The following is a 23,624-nucleotide window of genomic DNA, read 5'->3' as shown; positions in this document are numbered from 1 at the left end:
CGGCAGCTCGCGTGACCACCAGCATGTCTCGCCGGAACACTCGGCAGCGTGACACGTCTACAGCCATTTCCGTCCGCCGGCTTTCTTTAATTGCTCCGTCAGTCTACGTCACGGGGTCAATTCGCTGCGCAAAACAGTGGCAGCCACTGAAATATAAATCGCCTGTGCTTCACATCAAAACTGTGAAATCATTTCGTAAACTGAATGTAAAATATGAAGGTGTATTTCGTCTTTGTAACTAAATGAAAGGCAGTCTGTTTTGTGCCACACACGTTTCGTTTCTTTTATCTGTGAGGCATCTTCAGTGGTCTGCAACATAAATTTGTTTTATGTAGTCAGCAGAGGTCACGTGGCCGCGGAGAAAGAAGTCTAATGAGATGGGGCCCGGAGATCTTGCAGACCAATGTACAGGTCCCCCCGGCCGATCCTCGGACTGCCAAAAGTATTGGTTATTACTACTCGGATTGGTTCTGCAAAGTGCGCTGGGATGCCATCATTATGAAACCACTTCTTCCTTCTGGTATCTAGGGGTACTTCCTCCAATAACGTCGGAAGGTGAAGTACCAAGATCACACTGTAATACTGGCCACCAGAGCCGAGCAGGCAACGTGTAAGGCCAAAGTAAGTGGTCGCCCACGATATCAGATCATATGTTTACTGCAAAATATAATTGAACTTTCCCTATTTAACATGTTATAACACGGAAAATAATTACCGTACGAGTACCTAACTTGGTAGCATTAATGTCAAGGACATGGGGAAGAGAAATAATACAGAATCAATTCAACTGAAACACTTTTAATGTGCTGCTATAGTACATCATACCATTACATACCGGTACCATTACTGCTACAAAAGGGGCTCAAACATGCCGCCCAGCAGTGTCCAGAAGAGTCTGAAAGCGCAGGATTGAATTCTGCACAGCAGAACGAAGCATGTGAGTAGGTATGCTGGCGCCCGCCCGGTTGGAAGTGCGGTCTAACGCATGGCTTTCCGGGCGGGAAGGAGCGCCTGCTCCCCGGCACGAATCCGCCCGGCGGACTTGTGTCGAGGTCCGGTGAGCCGGCCGGTCTGTCGATGGTTTTTAGGCGGTTTTCCATCTGCCTCGGCGAATGCGGGCTGGTTCCCTTTATTCCGCCTCAGTTACACTATGTCAGCGATTGCTGCGCAAACACGTTCTCCACGTACACATACACCACCATTACTCTACCACGCAAACATAGGGGTTACACTCGTCTGGTGTGAGACGTTCCCTGGAGGGGTCCACTGGGGGCCGAACCGCACAATAACCCTGGTTTCGGTGTGGGGCGGCGGAGGGGTGAAGTGGACTGCGGTAGTCGTCGTGGGGTTGTGGACCACTGCGGCAGCGGCGGGGACGGAGCCTCTCCGTCGTTTCTAGGTCCCCGGTTAACATACAATACAACACAGGTACGCTGGCTACCTCTACTGATATGCTGCGCTTCAGATCAGCACATGTGCGAATGTTCCCCTGGTGAACCCTGTCCATCAGGTAGCCCCGCAAGCAGAAATCACAGGGAGTGAGATCAGGTGATCGTGCCGGCCAAGCATTTGGAAACGATCGGCTGATAATTCGATCGCTTTCAATTATGTTTCGGAGAAGCAAGTGAATTTCACGAGCGATGTGCGTTGGGGCCTCTTATTGCATGAAAACTGTTGAGTTCAATGCGTCTCTCTCCTGTACGGCGGGTATGACATGCTGGCGACGCGTATCGCAGTAACACTGGCCGGTCACATTGCACGTTTTGTTCCTTGAGCGCCAACTTGTTCAAAAAGAATGGGCCAATGATGAACGTAACCGTGAGGCCACACCATACGCTGACACGTTCACCATACAGACGAACTTCATGCACCGTGACTGGAGATGAAAATCCCCACACTCGGCAATTCTGTGTGTTTATCTCACCCATCAGAGAAAAATGAGCTTCGTCTGTCCATAGGACAGCCCTCATCAACTTCAATCCTTGCGAGAAAGTGGTGAGCGAAGACAATACGCCGTTGTGCGCTCTGTGGTGCGAGCTGCTGTATAATATGGATCATGTACGGATACCATTTTAGAATGGTTCGAAGCACCTTCCGTACAGTGGACTACGGTATGTTCAACTGTCGTGACACAGCACGCGCACTGCCTGACTACGGGGAATTGCGTGCAGCATTGTCTGCCATAGCAACAGCGATTTCATCAACCACCTGTGGTGCAACCGTGCGTCTGGCCTCTTCCCAGAGAGACGCCCAGTTCTCCAGTTGATTCGAACTACTTCATCATGTTCCGCACAGCAGTTGGAGAAAATGACGCTTCCGTAATCCTTTCAGCCGGCGATATTCTCGAAGTCTAGCTGCAGCATTACAGTTGTTTTGATCATAGAGTTTCACCAATAACGCCCTGCCCCTTTTGTCAAAGCTCATGTTGATACATCAACAAGTGCACTGACACTGGTCAGGAGTGTGAGATTATGAAGCACAATGACTGATCACGGCACCTGCTGGCAATAGTTGGAACTAGACGGTGGCGCTGTGACGCATGGAAATCATGCCTCCATACTTTGGACATTAATGCTACCACGTTTTGTACTCCTACGGTAATTAGTTTCCGTGTTATAATGTGTTAAATAGGGAAGTTTAATTATAACCACCCGGTATATGATAATAGTGATGTTAGTATATAGTGTGTTCAAAAATAGTGCCCAAACTAACAGGGATGATCCAGGAGATAAAACAAATATATTTCGTAAAGCAACAATTTATCGGGAACCCGTATTGCGTGAGCACTGAGCATGCGTAGGTAGTACACGAGTGGAGCAGAAACAAGTCGTCGTGTCTAACGTTACACCAAACGTTAGTTTGAGATACGAAGTCCTTTGTGATGTCATGCGGATAGTACTAGTGCCTGCATTACAGTTGCAATGTCAACATGGAGCGCTGCGAGAACTGCGAGACATACACTTTGTTTATGGTGGGGCTGAAGGTAACAGTCGTACAATCGGGTGGGAAAAACCAGGACACTGATGGCAAGCAGGGCTAATGCGGAGCCTACACATGACGTTGAGGAAGAACAATCCAGAGACAAGTACACGAGCAATTGCTGCTGTGTTCGGTATTCACCATACTTTTAGTATGGGATGTATTGCACGAACAGCTGTTTCCTTCTTATCGGCTTGTGAGAGTACAGGCCACGGGGCCAGATGACTTCATGTCTTTAGTATACAAACACTGGTTCCAGCAACAGGCTACTGAGCAATCTGGTTTTCCTGAAGTTGTTAGGTTTACAGATAAGGCTCAGTTTACTCGGGAAGGCATTTAAAAGTCATAATTCGCATGTATAGTCGAAAAAAAAAAAACACGTATTACAGTTCTTTTGCACATTGCCTGCTCGGCTCTGGTGGCCAATATTACAGTGTGTTCTTGGTACTTCACCTTCCGACGTTATCGGAGGGAGTACCCCTAGGTACCAGAAGGAGGAAGTGGTTTCATCATGATGGCATCCCAGCTCACTTTGCAGAACCAGTCCGAGTAGTAATAACCAATACTTTTGGCAATCGGAGGATCGGCCGCGGAGGACCTGTACATCGGCCTGAAAGATCTCCGGGCCCCATCTCATTAGACTTCTTTCTCCGGGCCACGTGACCTCTGCTGACTCGGAGACGGAATTAGTTGCAAGAATTCTTGTGGCAGTCACACACTTACAGAACACATCACGCATTTTCTAGCGAACACGAAACACACTGCTACGTCGATACCGGCTCTGCGCTCAGGTCAATGGTACTCATTTCGAACATTCATTGTAAAGCAATAGTGATCAGAACAATAAAGCAATTGAAAACGTTTAACACCGTTTTATTTTCAATCACACGCCATAATCTCCTGCATATTTATTACTCCAACAATGTGCGTTTCCGACATATGGCTCCTTTACGAAATATATTTGTTTTTGTCACCGTCATCGCTGTTCATTTCGCCATTGAATTTCTGAACACACTGTACATGTTACTGCATACTTCTTTCTTGTTAACATCTTGCTTTTCAGGGGAGAAACAACTTTTGTAGCCCAAGTTTCGTGAGGTTAAATTATCATTTAATGTTTGTTACAGTTTCAGAAATTATTAATCCATGTGTGGGATTGCAAGGTTGGAAGCATCCTCAGAGTATTGCTTGGTATCTCTACCTTCTATTATGATGATGATGATCATCATCATCATCATCGTCGTCAACAACAACATACTCCGCAAGTCTGCGCTAAACACTTGCGCTGAAGGAACCTAACACGCAAGCACTGGTAGTGGTGCCATTTATAAATGCTTGTTCAGGTCGTGAATAACACCAATAAATGAAATTAAACAGTGCGATAGTTTATATTCGTAAGCCAACAAAGGAAAAGATGTAATACGACTGTCTTCAGCAATTCGCGCACGAAGAGCAACTGTGTCTTTTCTAGATAGTTAGTCCTTAGTTTGGGATGAACCTCGTAGTAAGAAGTGAACCACGTGGATGCTTTCTAGCAAATTTCTTCGCTAAAACTACGGTGTCAGACTTTGATAATGAGTAAAGGTATGACCTTCTGTATAACAATATCAAATCGTATGATTCTGAAAGAACATATGATAAGAATAATAAGGCGACCCAAAAATCAGGTGAGTAAAAACGAAGACATCAAATAAAACAAATAAAAATAATGGGAAAAGAGTGATCTTTTTTTCCAATTCCATCCCGAGCGCCTTATATATTACTTCACAACCACTTCCAAAAGCTTTTGCAGTGTGCGGAATGTGCGATGCTCACCGGTCGTACGCTCAAAAAGCAAAGATTGAGGGGACGGTCCTATTAACAGCAAAGTCTTCTCAAAAAGTTGCGCCTCGATATGTTACCGCCGCAGTACACAGAAAGAAAGGTCTGAGCTGTAACACGTTCACGCCAGCGTGTCCCACCGGTGGCTCACTCCCCACTCTACCAATTATGCTACCAGTAACACACTACGGTATGAAGTATTAAATATTAACTAGGTGCAAGGAACAGTTGCGAATATAATTCTGTGTGGCTCCAAGGAAAGAGATAGCTGAACAAATGAGATATCGCACAATTTGTGACTAATTTAGTGTAAAATTGTCTTCTGTGATCTCTCCGTGTTTTAAATGAAACTGACTTACGAGTATGCCATTCCCGAATTAAAAGGTCAGTACTGAATATTAATATAGTAACCTAGGGCGTTACTTCCTTGAAAGGATGAAACATTTTTGTTGCGCCGTCATGGTTCCGCTAGCCTGATTACTCTGTGGATCATATGAAGAATTTCAACAGTGTACAGCGTACGGTTCATTGTTGACACCCGTCTGAAATAGTGTGTCGACTATGATTGAAAATGGAGAAAACCGAATACCGTGCTGTTAATGAACACTTTCATATGTAGGTTGGACTGCTGCACAAATCAAAACAGAATTGGATTAAGTTCACGCAGACTCTGCCTCATCACTGAAGACCATTTATTTTTGGATTAATGAATTTAAACGTGGTCGCAGAAGTACAGAAGGTGAAGCGCGCTCAGACCGTCCAACTGAGGTCTCCACAAAGGAAACCATCGACAAAATCCATCATACGGTAAAGCAAGACCGCCGAAGAAAAATTCATAAGATTGCTGAGAGTGCATATCCTGCACGGAGAACTGGCTATGAAGAAGCTGTGAGCGAGGTGGGTGCTGCGGTTGCTCACACTCGACCAAAAGCGCACCCGGCACAACATTTAAAGACAATGTCTGGCGATGTTTAATCTTAATCCGCACGACTTTCTGCGGACCAATCATTTCAGGCCAGGGTTCAAATGACAGCCAAAACAATGGACAAAGGCTGGTGAAAGACCATTCTGTCAGCTAGTAAGAGATGACTTTTTTTTTTTTTTTTTTTTTTTTTTTTTTTTTTTTTTTTTTTTTTTTTTTTTTTGGGATTCTCAAGGAATAACCCTCATACATACTTGGAAAAGGGAATAATCATAATTGGACACAATTATGCTTCACTGTTGGATTGTTTGAAACTTGCGTTGGCACGCAAAAAAGTGCTCTTTCAGCATGATAAGTACCATCCCACACATCACCGATAACAATGGCGGAAGTGCATGAAATACGCTTTGAACAGATTCCTCATCCACCCTATTCACCAGACTTAGCCCTCAAGTGACTTCATCCAGTTCCGGAACTTAATACTTTTGCTTGCTGGGAAGAAATTTTCATCAAATGGGGAAGTGATATTTGCAGTCAACGAGTATTTTGCAGAGTCTGACAGAACCTATACTTCCATTGGAATCAAAACGCTGGAGGGTCGCTGAACCACGCGTATAGCCCTCAAAGACACTATGTCGTTAAGTAAGATTAGTTGTGTACAAAACAAACATTTTTTCTTGCTTTTTTTTTTTACCAGAATTATCAAATCACCCTCGTACGCGACCGTCCCATAGGGAGAAATCTAATTCTCAGCGCCGGCGAGAAGGTGTTAAGAGAGCGGTCGACATTGAGATAAGAGGTTTACAGAAGCCACAGATAAATTGAAACACGGATCTTCAAAACCTTGAACCCCACTCCTCTCAAATGCGAGTGAGGTACCTCCTCAGCAAGACAGGGCATGCAGAGTTGATACTTTGCTTACAACGTTCCTATCAGCTTGAGTAGTGTAATCCTCTTCCTGGAAGATGTTGCCGGCAAATATACACAGAATGCATCCATTAAAACAATCTTTGACATATAACTTAGTCACATGTAACATTATAAACAACGAGACTCGTAAATGTACTACACAAAATTAGTAAGATGCACCGTTAACACAAGAACAAATTCTACGCCGTACAAAAGAATATATCTCCTTATGGAGATGGATGCTGACAGAGAAAGGTTAAATCGAGATATTATTGAACTTGCCATAATTGTCATTTGTCGTTCAGCATGATATTATTTACCAGAGTGGTGTAATATACCTCCACGTTATTTACTAAGTTCCAATATACAGAAAGGAAGTTCTAAGTGGCCCTCAAAAGTTATGTAGATTCTTTGGTTCCCGCCTTTTAAGGGAGGGGGGAGGAGTAACACTCATTTCCTGCAAATGTGATGTAATTCTGACGTCACTCACAATATCGAACTGCTATCGCCTTTCGTTAGCGTTTGACGCGGGCCTCTCTGGCAAACAGCTCACGCGTGTTGCTGGTAGTAGAACAAATATCCTAACTGTAAGTGCCACTTGTTTGCAGAAAAGCTTGTAAGATGAGTGCTACCCGCGAAATATTTGTGACAAGAAAGAATATCAATGAATTTCCTCCTTGTTTCACCCGCAGCAATAAAAGCCTTCCTCTTATGTTCCTACCTAACTACACAGGCGGAAACTTCCTGGCAGATTAAAACTGTGTGCCGGACCGAGACTCGAACTCGGGACCTTATCCTTTCGCGGGTAAGTGCTCTACCACTTGAGCTACCTAAGCACGACTCATGACCGACTCATGACCGGTCCTCACAGCTTTAATTCCGTCAGTCTCGTCTCCTACCTTCCAAACTTCACAGAAGCTCTCCTGCAGACCTTGCAGAACTAGCTAGCACTCTTGAAGAAAGGATACAGTAGAGCACTTGCCTGCGAAAGGCAAAGGTGACGATTTCGAGCCTCGGTCCGGCACACAGTTTTAATCTGCCAGGAAGCTTCATATCAGCGCACACTCCGCTGTAGAGTGAAAATTTCATTCTGGATACACAGTAGGAAATTGCCACATATTCGGAAGTAAACAGCGTAATATTTATAACAAGGAAGAATATGAATTTTATTTCTGCTCGTTTCAGCAGCAGTTAAAGCTGTCCTCTTATGTTCCTGCCTAATCACACACTCGGAAACCACCACATATTCAAAAATAAACAGCTAAATATTTACTTCATCCTTCGTTCTTTAATCAGACTCAAATGTTAAATAATATCGAATATTGCACAACATACTTGTATCACTTTCATACGTTTTCCCAGAATGTGTTAAAAATACTAAGATGAAACAAATAGTAGCGTGTATCAGAATGCGAACCTACATCCTTCAACTAAGTAAACCATATTATCTTAGTCATTTCGTTTTTGTTTCATGTCTCGCGTATCACAATATATCTTGACGGCTAGTATCGTTGATGCATTATTAACTGACATTTAATGATAAGGGTGACGTGTTTGCGATACATTTTCAATGCGCCATTGTCTTGAAGCGGCAAACTGCACGTTATAAAACAAAACAACTAAATATGCCAAAATGTATAAGACGCCTATCGCATCGACTGTCGATTTTACCGCATCGATTGTCAAAATGACGGAGCGTTTGCGGGAAGTGTTGTGAGACGATTGTATTACCATATTATTTACCAGGGAGGCATAATGCACCTCCATGTTCTTTATTAAGTTCCAGTATACAGCAAGTAAGTTCTAAGTACAACACTTGAAAGTTGTTTTGTCGATTCTTTGGTCCCTGGATTTTAGAGAGACGACGAGAAATGAATACATATTTCATACACATTTTACTGGGAGATTTTCGGAAGTTCAGACTGCTGTAAGCAACTTTATCTTCGATGAATGTATTACAAGTTCGAATGATTTTGTGGATGCAAATAGCGATTACGTTTCAGTTCTGTTAAAGGAGATGCCTGGTGTGCTGTTTAATTTATTACACGCGTATTATACAGGACGAACCAAAACTCTGAGGCTTGGACGCCATAGGGCGATTCCTTGCTTAAGTACAAACATTTCGTTACCATAATTTCGTTCTGTGCATAGTCTCGGTAGAAAATTAACGTCAAGGAAAGGAACTTTCGCAATTACAGCATCACGCGTGCGACAAGTACAAGGACTACTCGGAAAGTAAGTTCCGATTGGGTGCGAAATGGAAACCACAGAGAAAATAAATGTTATATTTGCAACAGTTTGCTACACCTTCTCTAGATAGTCACCGACTTAGACATTTGTCCTAGCGTTGTACCAACGTTTCAATACCTTCCTCACGGAAGGTAGCCGCGTGTGCTTTCCGCCACTTCTCTACGTGGGCCTGCAGTTTGTTGCCTGCGCCAAAACGTCTTCTTAGCCAGCGGTTCATGTGAGCAGAGATGAACGTCAGAGGGAGCCCAGCCCGAGCTCTATTGTGAGTGACCAAACATTACCTATTGTGGGTGAATAAATACTACGCACCGAAAACTTCGCAGGGGAATCCTCATGGCGCCTGCAGTGTGCGGCCGTGAATTATTGTCATGAAGAAGGAAATGCATGACAGTTACTTTATGTGGGGCTGCATGAAATCGGGCGAAACCTCTCGGCGGACATCTATACCTGGCGGGAGGCACACCTGTTCTAGACACCTTTACGAGGTCATTTGTGGTCAGAACTGAAAAACAACGATGTGACGCGATCGACTGGCATACTAGAGACACTACCCCAAACAGCTTTGCAAAGCTTCATCGGATTTTCACTGTCGTTTCCATTTCGCGACCTATCGGACCTTAATTTCCGAATAGCCCTCGTATCTTTATTGTACACACTATAGCTATACCGTCCAGTTAGCGCAGTTTTGTGTTAGAATACCCGAGTTCGACTCCCGATCTAGGTGTATTTTTTTTCTGCCCAATAATCCGTAGGAGATAGGGTTTCTTAAACAATGAACAGCCTACGACAACTTTTTTTTTTCAACTTTGAAAATAATTTTTAGTCATAAATATCTATGAAGAGTGAAAATCAGTTAAAAATAAATTACCAGTCATAGTACAGCCTACAAAACTCATCAATATAGAGATCTTCAACGTAAATATTAGATTCAGTAAGAGCAACCTGTTGTGATATTTTAAATATACTAGCAGGGGAAGCATGATTTTCACAAAACATAAAATCTTCACAGCAGATGCTCAAACAGACCTCCATGCACCTTCAAACATTTAGCAATTCTATGGATCATGCTTCACTGAATTTTTCACAGCACAGTTGGTCCGCAGTCACAAGAGCGCGCTACCAATTCTCATTTATCGGCGGAGCAGAGTAAACGGAACAGTTACTCGTTAAGCGGGTTGCTACACCTACAGGTGACAAGAAGTCCTAGAGAAAAGTAATAGGCATGAGAGCGATAAGTATGACACTTGTGCTAATCGACAAAACAAATGGCAGGATGGTATACTGGAAGCTGGATTTGAATGTAGTCGATGTAGCAGTGCGAAACAACGGCTATGTGCTTTGAATGGCTCTAGAACTACTAGGACAAAAGAAGCAGAGAGAGACCAAAAAGAAAAAGAAGATGTAGTATGAAGCTTTTTTTTAACCTTGGGGGGAAGGGATACAACTGAAGAAATGGAGACAATGGTAACAATGGACCTGAAAACATGGAGTGTTACAGAGCAAATACGTCTTTAAAAGCAGAATAATAAAAGAATGTGCTTTGTGTAAGTTGTGCTACAATTGCTGTACAATGTAACACAACGATTAGGAACCAAGATGTCATATCATGCAGCCGAAAATTAAAAAGTTACATCTAGACCTGGAATCGAATTCTCGAACTCGAGTATTCTAACGTAAAACTTTACCCACTGTATTAACTAAGCAACACAGCCACAAAACTATATACCTGTCGTATATGTGAGTACAATGTTGCCATTGGATTCCTCTGATGTCCTTTTTCTACCGAAAATATGCACAGAACGAATTTTTGTTACTTCTTTGTACTGTTAGTTTGAAACAGATCACGCTGTGCACGAATTTTGGTACATCTTGTGAGCGTGTCAAATAAAATGAGGAAGTTGGCATAACTGAATAGCAACCTCTCCCACATCTCAAAATTAGTAGCAGTACAGTCAGGTCAGTGAGATATACGAAGAACTGAAAGAGAAAGCTGTCGACAGCCTTAAACTGTAATATCTTTGCAATAGCTCTGGTTATTTAGAAGCACATGTTCAACAGCATGTTTCCAGTTTACTATTGATGCAAAGCGATTGAAGTGGGTAACTGCGAGAGTCATGTGTTGCCACGTGCGAAGAAGCTGCACACGACTCAAGATCTGACGGTGCAGCTGTGCTTCGAAATACTGTGAATGCTGCGATCAATGACATAAGCTACTTCGAAGATGACGGAACATAATGTATCATTTTAGCTTTTTACTCCATCGAAAAGGCGGACGTTACCGATAAGAGAAACTCGCAACAGACTATCATGACAGTAATAATAAGAGGGGGCCCAGTTAAGTTCTTAGCTTTTCCTGATTAACATGAATTAGATTACTCTAATGATCAGAATTAAACCTTATTCTCTGCATTACGTGTGATACTAATGCCCCTTCTCACAAGGCGGGCATCACGCAGCAGAACTCGGCAGATCTTCAACATCCTCAAACATCCACCCCATGCACCTGACTTGGTCCCCTCAGACTATTATCTGTTCCCAAACCTCAAGAAACATCTCAAGGTAAGACGACATTTGAACACTGCGGATGAGTGGTTTGCGGCACAATCGAAATCTTTTGGGCTAAAGAAGCTGGAACAATCCCCTGGGAGGAAGACGCTGAGTAAATACATTTTTTCAAACCCGTAACAGACTTATAAAAAGCTTTTGACAATGTTGACTGGACTACTCTCTCTCAAATTCTAAAGGTGACAGGGGTCAAATACAAGGAGCGAAAGGCAATTTACAATTTGTACAGAAACCACATGGCAGTTATACGAGTCGAGGGACACGAAATGGAGGCAGTGGTTGGGAAGGGAGTGAGACTGGGTTGCAGCCTCTCCCCGATGTTATTCAATATGCATATTGAGCAAACAGTAAAGGAAAACAAAAGAAAAATTTGGTTCAGGAATTAAAGTCCAGGGAGAAGAAAGAAAAACTTGAGGTTTGCAGATGACATCGTAATTCTGTCAGAGACAGCAAAGGACTTGGAAGAGCAGTTGAACGGAATGGATAGTGTCTTGAAAGGAGGATATAAGATGAACATCAACAAAAGCAAAACGAGGATAATGGACTGTAGTCGAATTAAGTCGGGTGAGGCTGAGGGAATTAGATTAGGAAATGAGACACTTAAAATAGTAAAGGAGTATTGCTATTTGGGGAGCAAAATAACTGATGATGGTCGAAGTCGAGAGGGTATAAAATTTAGACTGGCAATGGCAAGGAAAGCGTTTCTGAAGAAGCAAAATTTGTTAACAAAGAGTATAGATTTAAGTGTCAGGGAGTGGTTTCTGAAAGTATTTGTATGAAGTGTAGCCATGTATGGAAGTGAAACATGGACGATAAATAGTATGGACAAGAAGAGAATAGAAGCTTTCGAAATGTGGTGCTACAGAAGAATGGTGAAGATTAGACGGGTAGATGACATAACTAATGAGGAGGTATTGAATAGAATTGGAGAGAAGAGGAGCTTGTGGCACAACTTGACTAGAAGAAGGGATCGGTTGGTAGGACATGTTCTGAGACATCGAGGGACCACCAATTTAGTATTGGAGGGCAGCGTGGAGGGTAAAAATCGTACAGGGAGGCCAAGAGATGAATACACTAAGCAGATTCAGTAGGATGTAGGCTGCAGTAGGTACTGAGAGATGAAGAAGCTTGCACAGGATAGGGTAGCATGGAGAGCTGCATCAAACCAGTGTTTGGATTAAAGAGAACAGCAACAACATTATTTTTTCTTTACAAAGCCAAGGACTTGCCAGCGCCCCCTCGTATTTACAGTACGTCCTTCACGTAACGTGTTATAGTCTAACGTTTATCTGGCCGTGGCTTGAGATTCCTTTGTCGAGGCGCAAGTGCTCTGCTACCAGGAGCGAAAGCAGTCAGGTGCGGCCGTTGAGAGAGCGCAGGAAGTCGTGCGGCCGGCTGCAACCGGCAACCGCCGCACAGCCTAGCGCACTTCCGGTGGGAAATCGCCTCGGCGCTGTCGCTCGCTCGCTCTCTCTCTCTCTCTCTCTCTCTCTCTCTCTCTCTGTGTGTGTGTGTGTGTGTGTGTGTGTGTGTGTGTGTGTTTGTGTTTTTCAAACGAAACTCTGAGCAGATGTTTCTACTCGCTCAGCTGGCACTGAGCTTCAACAGATGAACACTACACGTCCTCAACCGGCTGGTACACGTCAAGCAGGAGCCACCTGTTTCGTTCCTTGATTGCTGCGTTCCTTCTGCACGGCTACTGCGGCCACGAACACGCAAGAAAAATATATATGAAGCATATGCGGTCGCTACATATTAATAAAAAAAAAACACTGCGTTTAAGTTGTTATGTTTATGGAACACACTGCAGGGAAACTTCCTGATTTCACCGAACAGGGACTCGAACGTAGGTATGCGGAGAAAGGCATCTGATAAGACGGAGACAGAAGTATTGGCTTAAGAAAGCTCCGGCTTGCTCCGTTAGAGATGCTGGTATAGTTGTCTGTAGCCGGCTGGAGTGCCCGAGCGGTTCTAGGTAATAGAGCCTGGAACCGCGCGACCGCTACGATCGCAGGTTCGAATCCTGCCTTGTGCATGGATGTGTGTTATGTCCTTAGGTTAGTTAGGTTTAAGTAGTTCTAAGTTCTAGGGGACTGATGACCTCAGCAGTTACGTCCCATAGTGCTCAGAGCCATTTGAACCATAGTTGTCTGTTAACACATGAGCCGCGGAAGGCTGGTTCTAGTACCGGTTTGGTTTACGACGCCAAAGTGTTACGAAGTTTCAAGTAGGTTTCCTCTTTTCTGAGAAAATTGGGAGCGGGGTTAACACCACTACCATAAAATATGCAAACGTGAACGTGAGTTAGGAGTACTATGTAGCTTTGAGATAGGTCAAATGGCAAACAGTTTGCGTCTATCGAACAGATGATGCGTGTGTAAAGAGTAATAATTTGAAAAAGTTATGGGGAAAAAATCACAACCAGGAATGTCTAGATCTCATTCAAGAGAGGCCAAACTCTAGGAATCAGCGTAGCAAATCTAAACGTGAGAATACAATTAAGTAGTTTAGTAATAACACGATTATTTTTTCCCGTTCAGTGACTTCAAACGAATATTGTACAATGAATTAAGCCGTGCGAGCAGTAAACTGGGTTGATCCAGTTTAATTTTGTTGTGCCACTAAGTTAATAATTGTCTTCCCTGAAAAAAGGTTTGTAGATCTTCAGGATTTTTAACAAGTTTTTAATTGGACATCAACACACTACGTTGCGGATAAATGTGTTTGTTTTTACCTACGTCTGTGAAACACCTCTTCCCGAAGCAGAGCTTCTTTTACGAAAACTAGTCCTTTCAGGGAGTCGTCCTTTATGTTCCATGAGGTAAACGAGAAGAGTAATAAATAACTGACACTCCTTACAAGCGGACATTTGCATTTCATAGGATTTAGCAGTTACACGTGTGCCGAACTCTTTCTTTACGTTCGCTTCACCCACATCTGAGCGACATGACCCAAGCATTCTATATGAAGCCTTCCAGAGGCTTCTATCTATCTTCAGCTCTTCTTACGAAGAGGTTGAACCATGTTTTCTTTTTCAGCTGATCTATCAAATTTTTTTGGTGGTGGTATTGTTGCCTCGACCTTATCTTTTGCATCGAATCTGCATTCCACCTCATTATATGACAATGGAATTGAAGATCCAGGTCACGGCGAATTCTGCCGCGACAAAGCAGTCCGAAGTTATGAACGAGATAAGTTAGTTAATTACTTTCATGTTGCATGGATTTTTTCTACGATCTGCTTCCCACAACCGCACAGACGGAGAATACAATAGGCAGAATATTCGTGTTTTTACAATGTTCTGTAGCATCAAATCTTGGTATTGAACACATCTAGGAAGATACGCCACTTTTCTATCTTCCTCATATTCACCCATTTCGTTGGAGGTTGAACAAAGATATAAGAAAGTGATTAACGATTAAAAACTGCTCACCTGCAGACATATTAAGGCTACACATAAGTGGTGCTGCAGAAAGGTAACATGTGACTCGGAGAACAGCAAAATGAAGGTATGCACGCGAACAACGTGCATTAAAAAGACAAAGACTGCACATCCTATAGTATTACTTCACTCGCGACCACAAACAAACGCCCTTTAAAACAAAGGTCTCGAGAAGAGTGGCAACACGCGAGTGGGGGATGACAGTGCAGTGGCGGTGAATGATCCCGTGCTACGAGTGCGGCGAGTGACGTCGGTCTGCCTTTCTGGGCTCGGCGCGTACATTGCGTTTAAAACTAGACACGGCTGCGCATCCATTCTTCAGCTCGCACGTCACACCGTGAATCGGCTCTGGAGAAGCGCACACACCTGCGCGGAATAATCAAAGCCGGCGCCCGGAACTCGCATCATAAACAATGGCTGAGCCAAACACGGTCCTCTGACGAGCATGTGGCCGGGCCGTAAATCATACAGTCACTAGACTAACATTCAACAGCGTTCTTGTCGCAGGCCTCTCTGCAGGAACAAACACACGCACGGGCAACATGCCCAGTAAAGTCTAATATTTGCTCCTCATTTCCGTCGCCCTCCACACTGAAGCAGTCGTGCGATTCTTTTGTAAAATACTTCCAGCAGGTTTCGGGAGTCTGTTTTTAGCAAGCTCCCGCGTTCGTTCAATTCCGGACTCACGCGAAGGGAAATTGATACTATTCATAGATTAAGAACAGGCCACGAGGGTACCAACAAAACGAAACAACTGTTAAAGTTAGTATCCTCTCCAAATTATGATCATCGCGGAGTTGACGAAGATACCCTGCATTTTTATTGGAGTGTGTAAAATATACAAAACGAAGCGAGAAAACTCTATATGAACAACTCCAAACTGCTGATTAATTCTCACCCTGGTTAGTTCTAAGTTCGCTGAACTGTCAAAACTGCAAATGTGTTTATAAAATCATTATACTTTGCAGAAGGGATCTTTAAAAATATTTTATGTTTGTATTTATCATCCATTTGGCTCCTGAATTTATTAATTCATAAAAAGCTTAACTCTTGAGTGTCACAACGTTCAGTGTCTTTATATTTATGAAAACAAAGTGTGCAATTATTAGTTTAAACATTTTTAGCATATTTTTGCCCTATCAATAAAGTAATTTCTAGGCTGATTAGGTCTTCACCAAGGAGTCCCCTCCATTACGTTTCCATACGTGTACGAGTATTTTCAGTATTTGCCTTTGCCGCTGTGTGAATGCAGTATGGAAAATAATATTAACTGTGGATATTATTTACCTATGTATGAATGAATATAGCCTGTATTTCAATTACAGCTAACAGGCTGCTATGTGAGGATTCAATAAATAAAAAAAAGAAGTCTATGTGAATGTCATACTGCTTTGAAACATCTTCATCAACTTAATTTGTAATTACGCACGCTAGTTATTACATTTGCATACTCCGTAAGACTGACACATTGGTGCTATAACCTGCTTTCCACCTTGTCCATAGAGTAAATATCAGGCTGTCAAGAGCTACAACAAGTGGCTTTGTAACACATTTCGGTGAAAAATGAACGTCGATTTCAGACAATTTTTTTTAACTGCTCCACAATGCGTTTTAAACCCTTTGGATACACAAATGAGGCATTTGTTGTATTAAAAACGAAAATATATATTGGATCTGTACAGTTTCTCTACCTGTTAGGAAAAATCGCTCTCACTACTGCATACATATGTTATGTTAATGTAAGCGATTTCAAACCTGACAGGTGCAACTCTGCTCACCGACACTATTTACTTTGAGTTTTGGTGGCTTTATAATATAAGAACGCTCAGGTAATTACAGTACTGAAGTTCACATAGCTTGTCGGTTCTTACACACGGTCGAGATGCCATGTACCGGTCGTAAAACAGTTGTCGAAAGGTTTTCTTTCCTTGTTGGTTCCAGGGAAGAGATAGCAGCTTGACAGTAACCTTTCGGAATGTGTCTTATCAGTTACGTGTTGACGGTTTCTTGTCAAGATCCCTGTTATTCGAAAATATTTCTGCTAAACTACTAAAAACTCTTTGTAAATAGCTTCCAGTTTGTTGATGAGTTTGAGATTCTTCGCTTTGCTACCAGTCCGTAAAACGTCGAAAATATCGTCATGTTTTCTGTAGTCCCAGAGATTCACAAATTCCATAGCTAAAGCTCGTTTTCTGAAAAAAAAAAAAGGAGTGCAAATACTGTTTTAAACTTGAACGGATACTTACTTAACGACTGCAGAATCCACAGCAGCATTTGCAACGTTCTTTACATATATTACTGTTGTTTTACTATTACCTCAAAGTATGCATTGACTGACGACTAAATTCTGATTTGGTTAGAAAGAAATTTTCACAGAAGTCATCCTGCAATGATTGGCTACTTGATACACTGATTCGATATGGGAAATAACGTAAGTTAGCTAATAAGTTGCTTAATCCTAAATTTCCACTTATAATCCAACGTCTTTCACTAATCTTACGAATTTACACTATCGTAGCGTAAGTGTGCAATTTTAGCAACTAAGGAATTATATATGAAATAGTTAATGAAACTATCTATTTGTTTTGAAATGGAAACCTTTTGTTTCCATTTTTGTAATTTAAATGTATTGCGGTCAATAACAGATGAATGGCTGAAACGGAAAGAATTGCTTAGACAATAAGGATAAATTATCGTGGAAAGTAATTTCCTTCGACACACTTCCTACAAAACAAACTGATTAACAATAAAAAAAATCCTCAACTATTACCGCACTAAATGTGGCTATAAGGTCATAGCTGATGACATTCATCGAAAGATGAACTGCTGATTTCTGAAAAGAGTTATATAGTTTTCGGTATACTTCCTAAATTAATTCAGGCAACTGGCGGGATGGTTTCTACTCTAAATCGACGCCGGGATACCTGTTCCATTCTTGTCAAACCAGATTTGCTTGTGTATATGAATCATGGTTTTTGTTCTTAATCTGTAATATCATGACACGTCCAGTACCTTTGTAAAAGCGATCCACGGATGAGTAACACTACTACGATTGCTTCTACATCGTGGTCGGCTACAGGACAAGCGAGCAAAAGCTCTGCCTTTGCACAGACCGGATTTCCGCGGCAGACACACGAGCGACTTCGCTCGAATTCAAGGACGAATGAAATTCAGATTCCTCCCGGTGAGCGTCATACACTCCGCCGACTACCACAGTGACTTCTGCAGTCGGCACTAGTGATCGACGTCACGCTACAAGGAAATGCTACTCAATGCAATTCTTTACTCACGCGCGGCAACTGTCAGGGGTGCACTACAGCAGACACTTGAAAGCGGAAGCTCGTATGGCAGCTTAGTTGGCTGAGATGAAGTACGTTCCCAACACAGAGGAATTCTGATGGAATTACGTTTTCCTGGAGGCATACGAATCTCTGATAATGATAGAAGCTGATGTAATGAATTAAAATTTGTACCACAGCCGGGACTTGACGCCGGGTCTCCCTCTTACTAGGCAGATGTGCTAACCAACACATCACCGTAGCAATGTAGCTACGACAACTGCACGGACTATCCTAGTCCAACGCCCTTCCTAATACAAACTTTAATTCACGCCTTCAGACCATTTTCCCCTTCAGGCTGCCCCTTTTACTTACAAAGCTGGGGTGGCATTCCAATATCGGAAAGCTTCGGCAATAGTGACGACTTAAGAAGGGGAAAATGGGCTAAAGACGTGAATTAAAGTTTGTATTACGGAGGGCATTGGACTAGGGCAGTCCGTGCAGCGTGGGTAGCCACAATGTTACGGTGATGAAGTGGTTAGCACATCTGCCTAGCAAGCAGGAGAGATGTGTTCAACTCCCGGCAATGGTATGAATTTTAATTCATTACTTCATCTTCTATCTTTGCAGATCAATTCGCCATCCGAGTAGACGTCATAAGCACCTCAACAGTTGGTGATGAAGAACTGGCACGCACTGCGTTTATCTGCTACACCGAATCCTTCAGGACGGCGAGACGACTTCACAACTGTACACAGTTTACGAGCCAACAAGTCGAACAAGAGGAACATCAAGGTGCGAAGAAACGCTGTGGGCGCAATGTGAGCGTAGAGCACTGACAGGTGTTGTTTACGGAAAAGGCGGGCAGACGACGAATACGAGGGCTTCCGCACAGGTCGCTGCCTGAGACGGAGTGAGAAACAGAGCGGAAACTCACGTGTCGGGGCACATCGAGCGCGAGGAAGGGGCCCATGGCGGGCGTCGGCGGCGGCGTCGGCGTCGGCCAGCGCTTGCGGGCGGCCAGCCGTGGGTCTAGGAGGCGAGCAACTGGTGGCGCCGCCGCCCGTCTCTGCGGCCACAGCTGACTCACTGCGCGTGACGTCACGCCGCTGCGTGGGAGGGAGGGGGTACGGGCGCCGAGCGGAAGGGGGCGAGCACAACGGATAAATGGGCCGGACCCCGCACTCGCCGGAAGTGTAATGTGCCGGCTGCTATAAAAGAAGGAGGCAGCGCCGCCTAACTGACAAAACATACCGACGTACGAAAAGAACCCAGCTAGGATAGAACGGAACCGATTGAACACCCAGTTAAAAGACAACTAGCTGAATTCCGTATCCAAAAATGTATGTAAACATGTGGAACCTTGCACCAAACAGAAATAAACCAGATTCTGGAACACCTTCAAACACACTACAGGCTCCAAAGTAAAAACAGAACCACCACTACAATAAGGCGGTTCACTGACAGCCAAAGAACAGCTCAAATCTTCCTTGACGTGCTCCAGGAAACCCACAGGGTAACAGACGATCCATTTTTCGACAGCGAACACCGACATGCAATAACAAATAACACAGAAAAAATCTTAACAGAAGCAGAAGTACTAAACGACCAACAAGCAGCACACATAAGGAACATAACAGAAGAGGAAATAGACCTTGCTCCGGACACAGGAAAAATCTGCGTCCCTGGCACTGACGGAATAAGCAGACGACACCTACATGGCACCAAGGCCAGAGATCAACAAAGCACTCAACCACCTATTCAACGAGCACCGACACTGAAACAAATACCGATTCAAGGGAAAATTGCCTAAGTAATAATGCTGCCAAAACTGGCAAATCCCCTAAACAATCCTACGTCATACAGACCCATCACGCTTCTCCTAGTAACTGGCAAATGCTTTGAAACCATCCTCAACAGACGCCTACAACAACACACAGAAGACCAAAAACTCATTCCCAACATACAAGTCGGATTCCGAAAACACCACTCCACCACAAACCCAGTCCTAAGGACCTCCAGCACTATAAGAAGAGCAATAAATATTACAGACTGCGCATCAGCCCTCTATCTAGGTATAGAAAGGGTTTATATAAAGCTGCCACCCAGGCTTGTACCACAAACTGAAGACTTTTGCCATCTCTTTCCACATAACGCAGCTATTGAGAACCATCCTAGACAACAGACCCACAACAGTGTCGATAGACGGCAAACTATCAGACATCTTCACCCCAGAAACAGGGGTGCTCCAAGGAGCCATATTGTCACCTTTGGCATACAGCATACATACAGGGGACGTATCCTAACCTACAGGATGGAACGAAGGCCTATTATTGTATGCTGATGACACATTACATTGGTGTCATGAAAGACAACAAACGAATTGCAACATACAAACATGCAATACATAATCAAATTGCAAAAATGGCTCAGTAAAAGGGTAATTTAACCAAATGCCCGAAAAAAACAACCAGTTGTCTTTAGTCGTACAAATCTCAGCAGCAACAAACAAAAATCACCAGACAATGTAAAATTAAAACGCTGAGAGTAAGAAATACTGCCAAAACGAAAGCCAAGTACCTCGGACTAAATATCTACTCAACACTATCCTGGAAACACCTCTTACACGTACAATAACAAAAGCCACAAGATGACTGAAGTTTATTACAATTCATAAAAGGACATATAAATGGAGCCTCGAACGACTTCCCAGTGTACACATACGAAACACTAATCAGACCTGTACTAGAATATACAGCACCTGTAAGGATGACAAACCACTACCAGACAAGCAGAATCCTAAACACAGAAAGAAAATCCTACGAGTAGTAACGAGATCCAGCCCAAGAATAACAAACAACGCCATTTACGACACAGCAAACACCATACCACTGCAACAAAGACTCATCGAGCTAACAAGCAGAACTAGACTGAACAAGAAAAACACAAATATACCAAATATGGAACTCCTGAACGGTAACATCATCGCCTTCAACGTTCCGAAGTTCCAATACAAATTCTCCGCGCACACGATACCACAGAGCCACGAAAGAAAATGAAAAGCCATTTGACCTACAAACTGGACCTGCCAACAACGTCAATCATCTACTAATCTACTCTGTTCTCCTATGCTAATGACAGTAAAGCATGTTTGAAATGTATGATCGTCTTGTGTGCATCTTCTGCATATCAGTGTCTTTTGGAGATTATTTATTGTAACATAAGCTATGTTTTTCTAACTACATTGAAGTTGTTCACTTCAAATGTTGCAGTGATAAGCTGGTTAGCTTTGCTTCGGATTGATAATGGTCTACTGATCGAAACCGGTAGCAGTGGGCATAAAAGTAAGCAGCTGATGTTCACCTACAATGAAGTTTCACAATTATTTGACAGCTGTAAAGCCCCATCTCATCAAAAATCTTAATTTACAGAAGTTTCTACAGACGCTAAAATTCCAGAGAATAAGTCCTGAATAAGTGTAACCACTGATGATGGCACAAATATGGCGATATGTTCGGGGATTCAACAGAGCAATTAGTTTGCACCTAAATTCCCAGAATTTAAAGTGTTATCTTTAAAGTACAGAATGCCAGCTGCATCAAGCTTTTAATTATCATTCATTAAGCTGCATATTCTGTCTCGGATGAATCAAAATTCGGAGGCATTGTGGCGGATAGGATGAGCAACAAGTGACAAAGATTGTTTAGAAATGGCGTACAGGTGGACCATACTGCATCCTTTCTTGTGTTCACGATAAAGATAATTGTTCTTTAAGCTTAGTCACTGAAGACACGCCAAACGATATGGGAACGCGAAAGCAAACGCCAGTACGCCTCCGTCGATATCGTAGGAGATAATATCAGCACGTGTCTTTATACGGGATATAATGATGGGCTGAAGGGTCTATGGAAACTCTACCTACCATTTCAGGGCATTCCTGCACATATAATGTTGCTTGGTGATTTACGCATTTGTAGAACCAACCGATGGGAGATGGTCGCACACAGCCAAGAGCGAGCATGGCACCTACACAACGTGACGACAGCGCGAAATTGTCGCAACGTAGTTCTTATAACCGTAACTATCTGTACAGCTTGACTCGTGTCGGCTCGACTCTTGAGCACTGCAACTGACGTGGACCCGTCTGCGTCGATAGTTCGACTCAATCTACTGGGGGCTGTACTGATTGTATCCATCTCACTGCGTTAGCTTTCACTGTCCGGGAACCAGGATCGCCACAGACAACGCGCTGAGTGGTAAAACGCTAATTCCGTTTCAATTTTTTCTACAGCGTAGTTTGGTCGTTACCGTAAATGTTCTCAGTCTAGTAGCGTGCATAATTGGGGAATATGGTAAGCCAGCCATCAAGTGCGGCCGATTGGGCGGGCTTTTCTACATACTGAGGGCTTTCTGAATAGTAAGAAGTTTCTTGCACCTGGGATACTGACCCTCCTTCAGGCAACTCCGATTACTATATTTCAGTTAGAAAATGCCCAGCCATATGTGGCTGGACAAGTGCAAGCCTTCTTCGAAGAAAGATCGGCACTGCCGATTCCATGGCCGAATGTACGCCTATCACCTTGCCCAGAGAAGATGTCTAAGAAGTGATTGGCGGGACATTTGTTCCTCACGATACTCGAGCAAACTCAGTTCTTGTCTCGTAGATTCAGATACAAACCGTAAGGAGGGAGGTTCCAAAGAATCATGTTCAGACTCCCCTTGACTTCATGCTACCACGTTCAGAAATTATGATAGCAAAGTTGAAGCTTCTCACCATACTGAAATATCTAAGTCACAAACAGTATTGTTACAATATCCTGCGGATATGAGGTTATTATCAGCTGGGGCCACTAACTATGGTGGTCGAGTTTAGGCTTGCTCTGTGCATCTACGTCACGCATTCTACGGTAACCAATGAGCGTTCGGTAATGTTTTCACCACTTTGCTGTGAATGTCGTACCCATTATGGGCATTGAAATGTGATCGTAGCGAGTTATTTAGTGGATTTTTATTCCATTTGTTGCGATTTGTGACGGCAGATGGTGGTGGTAAGCGACAAATTCTGCACAAGCAAGCGAGAGAGACAATTTGCTGTGTACACGCTATCTCCAAGCGCGAATTTTTGCGAAGCACGTGTATGCGCGTACTGTAACAGTCCCTTGGGACGGGCAGCAATGCAATCCCTGTCCGTGTCTCCAGCTGCGCGAATCGCTATCGTTGGTGGATCGGACTACAAAAGTAGGAAACCCAGTGCGATAAACGTAGCACAGCCATGTGACAAGTTTATAGTCACAAAAGACGTGAAGGACAAAATGGGTAGCAGTAACCATCCTATCCTATTCTATCGAACCTTTTCCAGATAAGTTTCAAGGAGGTAGTTCTCTATGGATGAGGTGCGTGTCTCCATGTGGCAACAGATACGAATGAAAAATCCACTCCGTAGGCAAACTGACGAACT

The 23,624-nt window shown here is 43.3% G+C and overlaps 1 protein-coding gene across 6 annotated transcripts in view; it reads right to left on the bottom strand.

Annotated features, from left to right (window-relative positions):
* The window catches only part of LOC124616175 (regulator of G-protein signaling loco), a 252,994-nt gene that overhangs the window by 72,427 nt on the left and 156,943 nt on the right, over nt 1–23,624 (bottom strand). The window contains exon 1 of one of the 6 annotated variants that reach the window (XM_047144501.1): nt 19,104–19,181. The exons of the other annotated variants lie outside the window; for them this stretch is intronic. Within the exon in view, the coding sequence (XP_047000457.1) occupies nt 19,104–19,139 (36 nt within the window). The 5' untranslated portion in view covers nt 19,140–19,181. Of the gene's footprint in view, nt 1–19,103; nt 19,182–23,624 lie in introns of those variants that run through there. 6 annotated transcript variants of the gene reach the window in all.

Source organism: Schistocerca americana, chromosome 1, assembly GCF_021461395.2.
Source record: "Schistocerca americana isolate TAMUIC-IGC-003095 chromosome 1, iqSchAmer2.1, whole genome shotgun sequence".
NCBI lineage: Eukaryota > Metazoa > Arthropoda > Insecta > Orthoptera > Acrididae > Schistocerca > Schistocerca americana.
The sequence above is the reverse complement of the archived record's forward strand: the minus strand, read 5'-3'. Positions and strand labels throughout refer to the sequence as shown.